This window comes from Bufo bufo, chromosome 2, assembly GCF_905171765.1.
Source record: "Bufo bufo chromosome 2, aBufBuf1.1, whole genome shotgun sequence".
Classification (NCBI taxonomy): domain Eukaryota; kingdom Metazoa; phylum Chordata; class Amphibia; order Anura; family Bufonidae; genus Bufo; species Bufo bufo.
In genome coordinates this window covers 330359479-330373530 of record NC_053390.1, presented here as the reverse complement: position 1 = coordinate 330373530, position 14052 = coordinate 330359479, and the positions used below count along the sequence as shown (strand labels likewise).

General features: G+C 41.9%; 1 protein-coding gene across 1 annotated transcript in view; it reads right to left on the bottom strand.

Moving 5' to 3' along the window:
- Positions 1 to 12829: 12829 nt before the first annotated feature.
- SLC28A3 (solute carrier family 28 member 3) overlaps positions 12830 to 14052 on the bottom strand; it is a 117478-nt gene continuing 116255 nt past the window's right edge. Inside the window, 1 exon segment of the mRNA XM_040417024.1 lies at positions 12830 to 13072. Within this exon segment, the coding sequence (XP_040272958.1) occupies positions 12937 to 13072 (136 nt within the window). The 3' untranslated portion in view covers positions 12830 to 12936.

Here is a 14052-nt window from a genome sequence, read left to right as displayed (position 1 = left end):
TGCCGGTGACGTCACCGGGCTTCCTGGCAGCCCCATGGAGAGCCCCGGTTCGTCACCGGATCTCCCAAAAATGCCTTTGCCCTGCGCGATGCTCCGATGCTCCTGTCAGAGGGGCTGCCGGGGTGATAATAAAGGTATGTCCGGGTTCAGCTCTGAACCAAGACAACCCCTTTAAAGATGATACGGTTCCGTCCAGTTAAGGCCTCTTTCACACAAGCGAGTTTTCCGCGTGGGTGAACGCATAGCACCCACACTGAATTCTGACCCATTCATTTCAATGGGTCTGTGTACATGAGACTTTTTTCACGCATGTTATATATTCTGCATTTTTCATGCAGCCCTGCCCCCATAGAAGTAAATAGGGCTTCAGTGAAAAACGAATTGCATCCGGAAGCAACTGCGGATGCAATGCGTTTTTCACTGATGGTTGCTAAGAGATGTTGTTTGTAAACCTTCAGTTTTTTATCACCCGCGTGAAAAAGGCATCAAAACACATTGCAGTCGCACGGAAAAAACTGAACGCAATTGCAGACAAAACTGACTGAATTTGCTTGCAAAATGGTGCGAGTTTGACTTAACGCATCCGGAGCCAATCCGTCACGCTCGTGTGAAAGGGGCCTAAGGACACCACTGCAAATGAAGGTGGCAGTTGCTGGCTGTCAATGGCATGACAGGTAATGGGCGCTGAGACACCAAATTTCCTTTTGTTAAGTGTCTTGAAATGGTCAGGACAGAGACAGGGTTCTGTAATGAAGGTGCCACCTATGTCTGGGTGGTGGACACCTAAACTATGGGCGCTGCTTAGGCTTGATGGTGGATCAAATGATCCTTTCTACTAGTGGTCTGACTGGGCCATCCAGAGCCTGTTCACTGTGTGTGTGTGCCCTCATGTAACCACTGCTTACAGCTAGGTCAGAACTGCCTAGATAGTGGGCTATTTATCAAAGTGACCATCCTGCTTCTCTCGGGCCAATGATGCTCCCCTTCTAAAAGTCTGTCAAATGGGCAAAATGCCTTTGAGTGCGTCATATAGGCATGTCTGGCACTTTTACATCCTCTTGTGGAAAGACCCAGTGTGGAACCAGACCACACCTGTAATTTATATAGTATATCAACATGCAGAGTTTTGCAGCAGTCTGACATTTCTGTGCGTGTTATTTATTTTCCTAAAATACAGATGTACAGATAAAGGTCACCCAGGGGACAAACCGAGTGCCCAATTAATCAAACCAAGTACAGAAAAAGTATGTGAACCCTTTGGAATGATATGAATTTCTGCACAAATTGGTCATAAAATGTGATCTGATCTTCATCTAAGTCACAACAATAGACAATCACAGTCCGCTTAAACTAATAACACACAAAGAATTAAATGTTACCATGTTTTTATTGAACACACCATGTAAACATTCACAGTTCAGGTTGAAAAAGTATGTGAACCATTGGATTTAATAACTGGTTGAACCTCCTTTGGCAGCAATAACTTCAACCAAACGTTTCCTGTAGTTGCGGATCAGACGTGCACAACGGTCAGGAGTAATTCTTGACCATTCCTCTTTACAGAACTGTTTCAGTTCAGCAATATTCTTGGGATGTCTGGTGTGAATTGCATTCTTGAGGTCATGCCACAGCATCTTAATCGGGTTGAGGTCAGGACTCTGACTGGGCCACTCCAGAAGGCATATTTTCTTCTGTTTAAGCCATTCTGTTGTTGATTTACTGCTATGCTTTGGGTCGTTGTCTTGTTGCAACACATCTTTTTTTGAGCTTCAGCTGGTGGACAGATGGCCTTAAGTTATCCTGCTAAATGTCTTGATAAACTTAGGAATTCATTTTTCCTTCGATGATAGCAATTCGTCCAGGCCCTGACGCAACAAAGCAGCCCCAAACCATGATGTCCCCACCACCATACTTCACAGTTGGGGTGAGGTTTTGATGTTGGTGTGCTGTGCCTCTTTTTCTCCACACATAGTGTTGTGTGTTTCTTCCAAACAACTCAACTTTGGTTTCATCTGTCCACAGAATATTTTGCTAGTACTGCTGTGGAACATCCAGGTGCTCTTGTGCAAACTGTAAACGTGCAGCAATGTTTTTTTTTGGACAGCAGTGGCTTCCTCTGTGATATCCTCCCATGAAATCTATTCTTGTTTAGTGTTTTACGTATCGTAGATTCGCTAACAGGGATGTTAGTATATGCCAGAGACTTTTGTAAGTCTTTAGTTGACACACTAGGATTCTTCTTCCCCTCATTGAGCAGTCTGCGCTGTGCTCTTGCAGTCATCTTTACAGGACGGCCACTCCTAGGGAGAGTAGCAGCAGTGCTGAACTTTCTCCATTTATAGACAATTTGTCTTACCGTGGACTGATGAACAGCAAGGATTTTGGAGATACTTTTATAACCCTTTCCAGCTTTATGCAAGTCAACAATTCTTAATCGTAGGTCTTCTGAGAGCTTTGTGTGAGGCATCATTCACATCAGGCAATGCTTCTTGTGAAAAGCAAACCCAGAACTGGTGTGTGTTTTTTTTAGGGAAGGGCAGCTGTAACCAACACCTCCAATCTCTTCTCATTGATTGGACTCCAGTTGGCTGACACCTCACTCCAATTAGCTCTTGGAGATGTCATTAGTTTAGGGGTTCACATACTTTTTCCACCTACACTGTGAATGTTTACATGGTGTGTTCAATAAAAACATGGTAACATTTAATTATTTGTGTGTTATTAGTTTAAGCAAACTGTGATTGTCTATTGTTGTGACTGTGATGAAGATCAGATCACATTTTATGACCAATTTGTGTATAAATCCATATCATTCCAAAGGGTTCATATATTTTTTCTTGCAACTGTATCAAATATCACTAGATACCAAATATCACTGAATACCAAAAATTTTTACCAAAACAAAACAAGACATGAAGTAAGGGACAATGGCCAAGAGGCAAAGAGGTGTGTGTGTGTGTGTGTGTGTGTGGGGGGGGGGGGGGGGTGTTGGGTCTTCTCTCCCTACACCGACCCTACTGTAGCCTCAGCTCGGAGACAACCCCTAATGGTGGGATTTCACCATCCTCGTGCCTAGGCCTGATGAGCCCTAACCGTCCCTACCACATGGGACCTAAAACACATGTTTTTTAGGTCCCACGTGGTAGGGACGATTAGGGCTCATCAGGTCTAGGCACGAGGACAGAGAAATCCCACAATCAGGGGTTGTCTCTGGGCTGAGGCTACAGTAGGGTCGGTGTAGGGAGAGACCCAACCACCTCCCCCCGGCCCGCCTCTTTGCCATTGTCCTTTACTTCATGTTTTGTTTTGTTTTGGTAGAAATTTTGGGTATTCTGTGATATTTGGTATCTAGTGATATTTGATATACAGTTGCAAGAAAAAGTATGTGAACCCTTTGGAATTATATGGATTTCTGCACAAATTGGTCATAAAATGCGATCTGATCTTCATCTAAGTCACAACAATAGACAATCACAGTCTGCTTAAACTAACAACACACAAAGAATTAAATGTTACCATGTTTTTATTGAACACACCATGTAAACATTCACAGTGCAGGTGGAAAAAGTAGGTGAACCCCTAGACTAATGACATCTCCAAGAGCTAATTGGAGTGAGGTGTCAGCCAACTGGAGTCCAATCAATGAGATGAGATTGGAGGTGTTGGTTACAGCTGCCCTGCCCTATAAAAAACACACACCAGTTCTGGGTTTGCTTTCACAAGAAGCATTGCCTGATGTGAATGATGCCTCGCACAAAAGAGCTCTCAGAAGACCTACGATTAAGAATTGTTGACTTGCATAAAGCTGGAAAGGGTTATAAAAGTATCTCCAAAAGCCTTGCTGTTCATCAGTCCACGGTAAGACAAATTGTCTATAAATGGAGAAAGTTCAGCACTGCTGCTACTCTCCCTAGGAGTGGCGGTCCTGTAAAGATGACTGCAAGAGCACAGCACAGACTGCTCAATGAGGTGAAGAAGAATCCTAGAGTGTCAGCAAAAGACTTACAAATGTCTCAGGCAAATGCTAACATCACTGTTAGCGAATCTACGATACATAAAACACTAAACAAGAATGAGTTTCATAGGAGGATACCACAGAGGAAACCACTGCCAAAGAAAACATTGCTGCACGTTTACAGTTTGCACAAGAGCACCTGGATGTTCCACAGCAGTACTGGCAAAATATTCTGTGGACAGATGAAACCAAAGTTGAGTTGTTTGGAAGAAACACACAACACTATGTGTGGAGAAAAAGAGGCACAGCACACCAACATCAAAACCTCATCCCAACTGTGAAGTATGGTGGTGGGGGCATCATGGTTTGGGGCCGCTTTGCTGCGTCAGGGCCTGCACGGATTGCTATCATCGAAGGAAAAATGAATTCCCAAGTTTATCAAGACATTTAGCAGGAGAACTTAAGGCCATCTGTCCACCAGCTGAAGCTAAACAGAAGATGAGTGTTGCAACAGGACAACGACCCAAAGCATAGAAGTAAATCAACAACAGAATGGCTTAAGCAGAAGAAAATACGCCTTCTGGAGTGGCCCAGTCAGAGTCCTGACCTCAACCCGATTGAGATGCTGTGGCATGACCTTAAGAAAGCGATTCACACCAGACATCCCAAGAATATTGCTTAACTGAAACAGTTCTGTAAAGAGGAAAGGTCAAGAATTACTCCTGACCGTTGTGCACTTCTGATCCGCAACTACAGGAAACGTTTGGTTGAAGTTATTGCTGCCAAAAAAGGTTCAACTAGTTATTAAATCCAAGGGTTCACATACTTTTTCCACCTGCACTGTGAATGTTTACATGGTGTGTTCAATAAAAACATGGTAACATTTAATTCTTTGTGTATTAGTTTAAGCAGACTGTGATTGTCTATTGTTGTGACTTAGATGAAGATCAGATCACATTTTATGACCAATTTGTGCAGAAATCTATATAATTCCTAAGGGTTCACATACTTTTTCTTGCAACTGTATACTGTACCTGGTTTCATTAATTGAGCACTCGGTTTGCCCCCTGGGTGACCTTTATCTGTAGGTCTGTATTTTAGGAATTGAGTTAATTAAAATCTGATGTCTTTAGGGGTCTGTTTTTTTCTTTGTAATTACTTCATTTTGTTTGGACAATTATTATTTTTGATATCCTTATTTTGTACGCTTGTGTTATTTCTTTTGTCAATTAGTGTGTGTGTATATATATATATATATATATATATATATATATATAATATAAAGCTGAGTGTATGTGTGTGTGTGTGTGTGTATTGTATGTCCGCTAAAGGAATCAACACCGTCGCATTTACAATTACGAAATTTGGCACACAGGTACATCAGGTGTCCGGGAAGGTTTTAGATCAGGTCTCAGCTCTCTAGGACATATCGTTCCTGAGATATTTCCAAAAAATGCATTAGCCAAATGAAGCTTGGTCACATGACCATTATAAGGCAATAGAAGCTCGCAGGTCCTCCAGCCTCCACATACCCAGTTTTACTCAGCCATTTTTCTTCACTGCTGTAGGAGAGCTTTAACCTCTTCAGGGCACATGACGTACTGGTACGTCATGTTGTCCTGGTACGTCATGTATGGTTCCGATCACCGGCGGACGGTGATTGGAACCCGGTGCCTTCTCAAATCATTGAGCAGGCACCTTGGCTAGACCCCCTGTGACCCCCCATGTTGGCGATTGCAGCAAACCGCAGGTCAATTCAGACCTGCGGTTTGCTGCGGTTTCGGGGATCAGAAACTTCAAATAAGCTTTATTTTAATGTTTAACCCCCCCCCCTGCTGCCCTCTTTGTTATATGCCATTGCTGACACTCTGCTCGAAACGCCTGACATCTGTGCTGGCACAGATGCCATGCGTTTAACCCCTTCCATGCCGCTGTAACCCCTTCCATGCTGTGCTTTTTCAGCCCCCGATGGGAGAGGGAGGGGGCCCCCCTCCCTCCCCATCACCCACTGCTCTGCTGTGGCAGCGAGTGATGGGTACCATGGCAACCGGACGCCTTCACAGGCGTCCGGCTGTCCATGGTACTGATCAGAGGCTGTCCATGGTGCTGATTAGACATCTGCTAAAGGCAGAAGTCTAATCAGACTTTGGAAAGTGAAAATACAGTACAGTACACTATATAGTGTACTCTACTGTATTATACAGACATCAGACCCACTGTATCTTCAAAAAACGGTCATGTTACTTTACCTGAACATGAGTTTTTTGTTTTTGTTTCAAAAATGAAATAATTGTGTAAAACTTACATAAATAAAAAAAGTATACATATTAGGTATCCCCGCGTCCGTAATAACCTGCTCTATTAAAATATCACATGACCTAACCCCCTCAGGTGAATACCGTTAAAAAAAAAAAAAGTGTAAAAAAAGCTATTTTTCGTCACCTTACATCACAAAAAGTGTAATAGCAAGCGATCAAAAAGTCATACGCACCCCAAAATAGAGCCAATCAAACCGTCATCTCATCCCGCAAAAATCATACCCTACCCAAGATATTTGCCCAAAACTGTAAAAACTATGGCTCTCAGACTATGGAGACACTAAAACATGATTTTTGTTGTTTCAAAAATGAAATCATTGTGTAAAACCTACATAAATAAAAAATAGTATACATATTAGGTATCGCCGCGTCCGTGACAACCTGCTCTGTAAAAATATTACATGATCTAACCTGTCAGATGAATGTTGAAAATAATAAAAAATAAAAACGGTGCCAAAACAGCTATTTCTTGTTACCTTGCCTCATAAAAAGTGTAATATAGAGCAACCAAAAATCATATGCACCCTAAACTAGTATCAACAATACTGCCACCCTATCTCGTAGTTTCTAAAATGGGGTCACTTTTTTGGAGTTTCTACTCTAGGGGTGCATCAGGGGGGCTTCAAATGGGACATTGTGTCAAAAAAAACGATCCAGCAAAATCTGCCTTCCAAAATCGTATGGCATTCCTTTCCTTCTGCACCCTGCTGTGTGCCCGTACAGCGGTTTACGACCACATATGGGGTGTTTCTGTAAACTACAGAATCAGAGCCATAAATATTGAGTTTTGTTTGGCTGTTAACCCTTGCTTTGTAACTGGAAAAAAATTATTAAAATGGAAAATCTGCCAAAAAAGTGAAAATTTTCAATTGTATCTCCTATTTTCCATTAACTCTTGTGGAACACCTAAAGGGTTAACAAAGTTTCTAAAATCAGTTTTGAATACCTTGAGGGGTGTAGTTTCTTAGATGGGGTCACTTTTATGGAGTTTCTACTCTAGGGGTGCATCAGGGGGGCTTCAAATGGGACATGGTGTAAAAAAAAACAGTCCAGCAAAATCTGCCTTCCAAAAACCATACGGCGCACCTTTCCCTCTACGCCCTACTGTGTGCCCGTACAGTAGTTTACGGCCACATATGGGGTGTTTCTGCAAACTAAAGAATCGGGGCAATAAATATAGCATTTTGTTTGGCTGTTAACCCTTGATTTGTTTCTGGAAAAAATGGATTAAAATGGAAAATTTGCCAAAAAATCTAAATTCTGAAATGTTATCACCATTTGCCATTAACTCTTGTGGAACACAAGAGTTAAAATCAGTTTTGAATACCTTGAGGGATGTAGTTTCTAGAATGGGGTAATTTTTGGGTGGTTTCTATTATGTAAGCCTCACAAAGTGACTTCAGACTTGAACTGGTCCCTAAAAAGTGAGTTTTTGAAAATTTGCTTCTAAACTTCAAAGCCTTGTAACATCCCCCAGAAATAAAATATCATTCCCAAATTGATCCAAACATGAAGTAGACATATGGGGAATGTAAAGTAATAACTATTTTTGTAGGTATTACTATGTATTATAGAAGTAGAGAAATTGAAACTTGGAAATTTGCAATTTTTTTTACAAATTTTTGGTAAATTTGGTATTTTTCTATGAATAAAAATGAATTTTTTTAACTTAATTTTACCAGTGTCATGAAGTACAATATGTGAGGAAAAAACAATCTCAGAATGGCCTGGATAAGTCAAGGTGTTTTAAAGTTATCACCACTTAAAGTGACACTGGTCAGATTAGCAAAAAATGACCTGGTCCTTAAGGTGAAATAAGGCTGTGTCACAAAGGGGTTAAGGAAATCTGTTACCAGGATAATCGCTATTGCAGTAAAGACATGGCCTAATAGCACTTAGTACCTTATTTCAAGATGTGCCTTTGTTCCAACAATAGATGTTTTTGAAAATCCAGTTTATTTGGTATGCAAATGAGCCAGTAAGGTGCCCAGATGGGAGTCACTCTTGCAGGAAGGAGCCCAGACACGCCCCCTGCCACAATGCATCCACCCTCAAAAGACTTAGAACCCCGCCCCCAGGTCCCGCTAAGCCATGCCCCTTATCTGGTTAGGCCATGCCACCTCCTGAGCCGACGGGGATTGAAAAAAATTAAGGCTAAAATCAACTTCTGTCATCTGCAGGGGTGGGAGGGAGGATGACTTTCTCCCTGCAGCTTACACTTAGACAGCACAGTGCTGCTGTCTTAGAGTGAGCTGTTCAAAAGGACACGCCCCCAATATGGTTAGACCATGCCCCCTCCCGCCCCTCAGCCGACTGAGATTGAAAAAATGAAGTTAAAAATTTACTTCTAGGTCCAGATAAGCCACACCCTGAACTGGTTAAGACAATCTCCTGAACTCCAAACTGAATGTCAGAATGGGAAAGAAAGGTGATTTAATCAATTTTGAGCGTGGCATGGTTGTTGGTGCCAGATGGGGCGGTCTGAGTATTTCACAATCTGCTCAGTCACTGGGATTTTCACGCACAACCATTTCTAGGGTTTACAAAGAATGGTGTGAAAAGGGAAAAACATCCAGTATGCGGCAGTCCTGTGGGCAAAAATGCCTTGTGGATGCTAGAGGTCAGAGGAGAATGGGCCGACTGATTCAAGCTGATAGAAGAGCAACGTTGACTGAAATAACCACTCGTTACAACCGAGGTATGCAGCAAAGCATTTGTGAAGCCACAACACGCACAACCTTGAGGCGGATGGGCTACAACAGCAGAAGACCCCACCGGGTACCACTCATCTCCACTACAAATAGGAAAAAGAGGCTAGAATTTGCACGAGCTCACCAAAATTGGACTGTTGAAGACTGGAAAAATGTTGCCTGGTCTGATGAGTCTCGATTTCTGTTGAGACATTCAAATGGTAGAGTCCGAATTTGGCGTAAACAGAATGAGAACATGTATCCATCCTCTGATGGCTACTTCCAGCAGGATAATGCACCATATCACAAAGCTCGAATCATTTCAAATTGGTTTCTTGAACATGACAATGAGTTCACAGTACTAAAATGGCCCCCACAGTCACCAGATCTCAACCCAATAGAGCATCTTTGGGATGTGGTGGAACGGGAGCTTCGTGCCCTGGATGTGCATCCCTCAAATCTCCATCAACTGCAAGATGCTATCCTATCAATATGGGCCAACATTTCTAAAGAATGCTATCAGCACCTTGTTGAATCAATGCCACGTAGAATTAAGGCAGTTCTGAAGGCAAAAGGGGGTCCAACACCGTATTAGTATGGTGTTCCCAATAATTCTTTAGGTGAGTGTGTATATATATATATATATATATATATATATATATATATATATAACTTTATCAGTACAATTTTATAACATTTATATGGTATTTGTTGTCTTCATACTGTCACATCTGAGTCTGTAGGAGTCTGAAATCTGCCTGCTGTCTCATCAGTTATTTAGGATTCTCTTCTTTCTGTCCCCCATGATTTACACTGTAGCTTTGCTTGATTACTTTTCCTGCCATATATAGGCACAAGCCCTTTACAAATGATCCCCCAGATCAGTGCTTGTTTAGCTGATGCTTTTGTATCTTTGGCAGCAAGAACTACAAGCAACTAAACCAGAAGTTAGAAAAAATAATTTGGTAACTGCCACACCATACTAAAGCAATGTACTCTCCATCCATAACACTGAGGATACAGTAGCTTACAAAGTTGATATACAATATAATAGAGATTGTACAATAAATAGGATGGATACAATGTTTGTGTGAAGGGCATAAAAGCTGGGTCTCTGATCAACAGAAGAAATATCATGCCGTGATGAACTGTGATACTGAAACTGTTTACAAATTAAACTATAAAAACTTCACTCCCTTGTGTTAAAAAAAGACAATCTCCGTTTGTGAAATGTTAGTAGATGATTTATGTGCAGGGGAGAATTGGGCATTCTTATCAATATCTGGAGAAATCCTGATAGACCAGTCAGGTACAGGGCTGCCTGCCAGTGCTCTCACAGGACTGCTGGAGCCGCAATTAAACCTCCAGCCTCTTGCATACATCTGTGTCTTTGTGTTATATCGTATTTTGCCTCAAATTTCAGCAAAAAACACAAATTGTAATGTAGCATGATCCCCAAGGACACAGATGTATTCGGGAGCCTCGTGTCTCAATCTTGATGTTCCTGTGGCTTGAGGACCTGATCTGAGTTGCAGACCAGTGATTTGGGCACCAGACAGAGCTTGAGTCCACGATGGTGAGTAACCACTGCACACCAGGTACTTGACTAACTTGCCTTTCTATGAAAGCTATTTCTCCCTGCTATCTTCTCTGCTCCTTCCCCTGTCATCTATTGTATGCCACCTGCTCCTCCCCAGGGAACGTCTTTGCATCTTTCCTCTGTTAGTTCCACCTTGCTCTCCTCCAACGCCACTACCTTGCGTCACCCACCCTGTTACTGCTCCCCTCACAGACAGTGGCACACACTTGAGGAGGGGGGAGTTCCAATAGGCTTGGATGCTATAAAGCAGGCATCCTCAAACTGTGGCCCTCCAGCTGTTGTAAAACTACAACTCCCACAATGCCCTGCTGTAGGCTGATACCTGTAGGCTGTTCGGGCATGCTGGGAGTTGTAGTTTTGCAACAACTGGAGGGCCGCAGTTTGAGGATGCCTGCTCTAAAGATTTTATTATTTTAATCAGGAAGTAATCTTTTGGATTTGACCTCCATCATGCAAATCAAGTTCCATAGTTAACAGTAAAATGCAACAACTCATTTCTCTGTACTTTTCCAGCACTGCATTAAGGAGGACTTGTTACCTCTCCTGACATATATGTTCTAATAACTACTTGCATTTCCCATGTAATAAGAACTCTGGAACATCTTATGACTCTGTGTTGTACTAGTCCTACTAGAAGTTTATGAATAAATTGCCTACAGTAAAGTTCCATATTGGTGTTCCCAATTTGGTGGTGGTGGTGGTGGTGGTGGTGGTGGGGGATCACCCTGCACGATCTGACACTGGCAGCACTGATTGGATAGTGTCAGACTGTGAGGGACACACCATAAAGCCAGAGCTCCTACTGTTCCACTGAATAGGACTTAGGTCATCATAGGATCCTGTGGTGATCTAAGGCCTGTTTTAGACTTCCAGCAGTAGTTCCTGCAGGCTGCACAGAGAAGTATTTGTCCGGCCAAATCCCGGCATATTTGCTGGGTAGCGACCGGATCTCTGCTTGACCCCAATGTAGTCAATGGGGCTGGTGGGCATTCCGGTGACATCTGGCAATGTCGGATCCAGAGAACTTCAACAGGCTGTTCTCTGCCGGGACTACTGCTGTCAGTGTGAAACAGGCCTAAGTCTGTTTCAGTAGAATGGTACACATGTAAGCTCTAAGGCCTCTGCAAATGAGAGGAAGCTGCAGTACTGTGCACGGCCAGTACCTAGTGGACAACCAGATGGTAGACAGCCCAATAAAGAGCTGCAGCACTCGCATGAGTGCCATGGTGGTTTCAAACAGCTGAATGACAACTCGGACCCTCACCAATCTGATATTGTGGCCTATCCTGAGGAAAGGCCATCAATATCCTAAACCTAGAAAACCCTATTCAGTCATTGGGACTGTTTATTAGGCATAGCCTCCCTTATGCATTTCCCCCTCTAAAAATAGAAAATAAAAGCAAATATACAATTATGAATGTACTGTTTTTATGTAATATAAATAGCATTCAACTAGTTTAATGTTCACATTAATGTTGTTAATAGTTAACAATAATTGTATTCAGTATAAAAATATATACAAAGAGCTGTACCCATTAAGAATAAAGAACATGTGCACCGAAACTGTTATACAATCTGCATTTATAACGAATCTACCTTTGTAAATACAATGTACACAGTATTGTTCTTGGGCTGCATTACAGAAGCTCAGCTGACCTCTTAGGTGTGTGCCTGCAGAACTAGGAATGCAGCTCTGGACTATGATACCAGCTGTAACTCATGGACAGTGCAATGTATTTAGAAACATACTCATTTTTTCTTGTGGATTAAAGGAGTTGTCTCACTTCCTGATTTCCTGCATGGCTCCAGGCACACTTTCTGAGCTGTAGTGGTGGCAGTGCCTCTTGTGAGTTATGGCACAGGCAGGTGGCACTGAGATAGTTTAATCTGGCTCCTTGCCTGTGCATGTGCGGTCCTAAGGCTGTATAGAACATCTCCAAAGCTTTGGTGCATCCATGGAGCTGTTCTATACAAGCAACCATAGGAGAAACGAGGTGGCCGGATATGGGAGCTAATGCCAGATGAGATATAAAGTGTCCGGCGATGGCTGGGGTGGCTAATGTGATTCCCGCACTCCCGAAAGGCTGGATTTTTATCTTGTGCACTACAAGTGCAGCCACCATGGTGACCATAACCCCTAGAGATGAACAGCGTATAAAAAGAAGGAAAATGGAAGCCAGTGTGGACCAGAGGTATTATTGAAAATGAAACTACATTAGTATGTGACTTAGATGACCTTTATATACATAATACATTTCATATGATGTGGTGAGACAACCCTTTTAATTTTATTTGTAAACTCTGAAATGGAGCTCAAAGATGGAAAAACCATTTAAATTACACATTTGCACAAATTGCACTCATACAGTGAAATCAAAAGTCTAATGTACTGCGAGTAAACCAAGTACAATTGAAGGTTGGGGAATCAATCAGCTGACAGCATCCTGACAAGGCGCTCATGCTATAATTGCCTCCAATGGTAAAGTTTGTTGGACTTTCAGCAACAACCCTGCAGCAAAAATAGAAAAGACAATTATTATTATCGGTGCTTCTCTTAACATTCTCTTCTTCAGGATAAATGACTTTTACTCTTTGCCAACCATGTATTGAGTGCAAAAATCTATGGGTAATATCTTTGATGAACATATTGGTTCGTATAGTTGATCACACCTATAAGTTGGACAAGTCAGAAGACCATTAACATATTACAATTCAAACATCAAACATGCTATGGTTGAAATATTCTACTCCATCTTATTGTTTTACTAAATTTAAGAATTAGCTATTGTAAGAACATTGTAACACGTAAATGAGCTTGGTTTTTTACATTTAAATGCAAATGCAACAAAACACATCCTGTATAGACATCAAACTAATAAGGAATGCTGACTTGGCTGTCTCCATCATTCCCACAGACTTTGGATGAATAACTTTGGCATATCCACCGCCAGTCTAAATGTAAGCCACCTTCCTTGCTGTCTTACATTTAGACCTTTATTCTGCAATCTGCACTAGAAATACGCCTAATATAGGCATATTTCTGGATAGTAAGTGACCCTTACTGTTTTTTGTGGCCTTTTTGGGGGGGCCACATATAGAGCATAATTTGTTTAGAAAAAAATAATGCTTTACCAAAAAATTCACCAAAAGTCAAGAAAAAAGCCTAAAACACAGTTTATTATATTGCTGTATTCAATGTAAGCAAACATCTGGGCCCACCTGTTTTTGAGAAGAAAAAAACAAGCTTGAAAATCTCACAAAAGGCTTTTTTTTTTCTCCAAAAAGGGGTTTGTTGGGACCCATCAACCCACCCTTTTTTGCCTGCAAAAGATAAAAATCTAATATACATATTGTCTCGACGGCATGTCATGTGATGCTCCTCTATTTGGAAATCCTACATCCACCAACTTTACGTCTAAATACAAGGCTTTCAGTCTGACCTATGGACAGGGACATAACTGCAGCAGGCCAGCATGGGGGGAAGTGCTT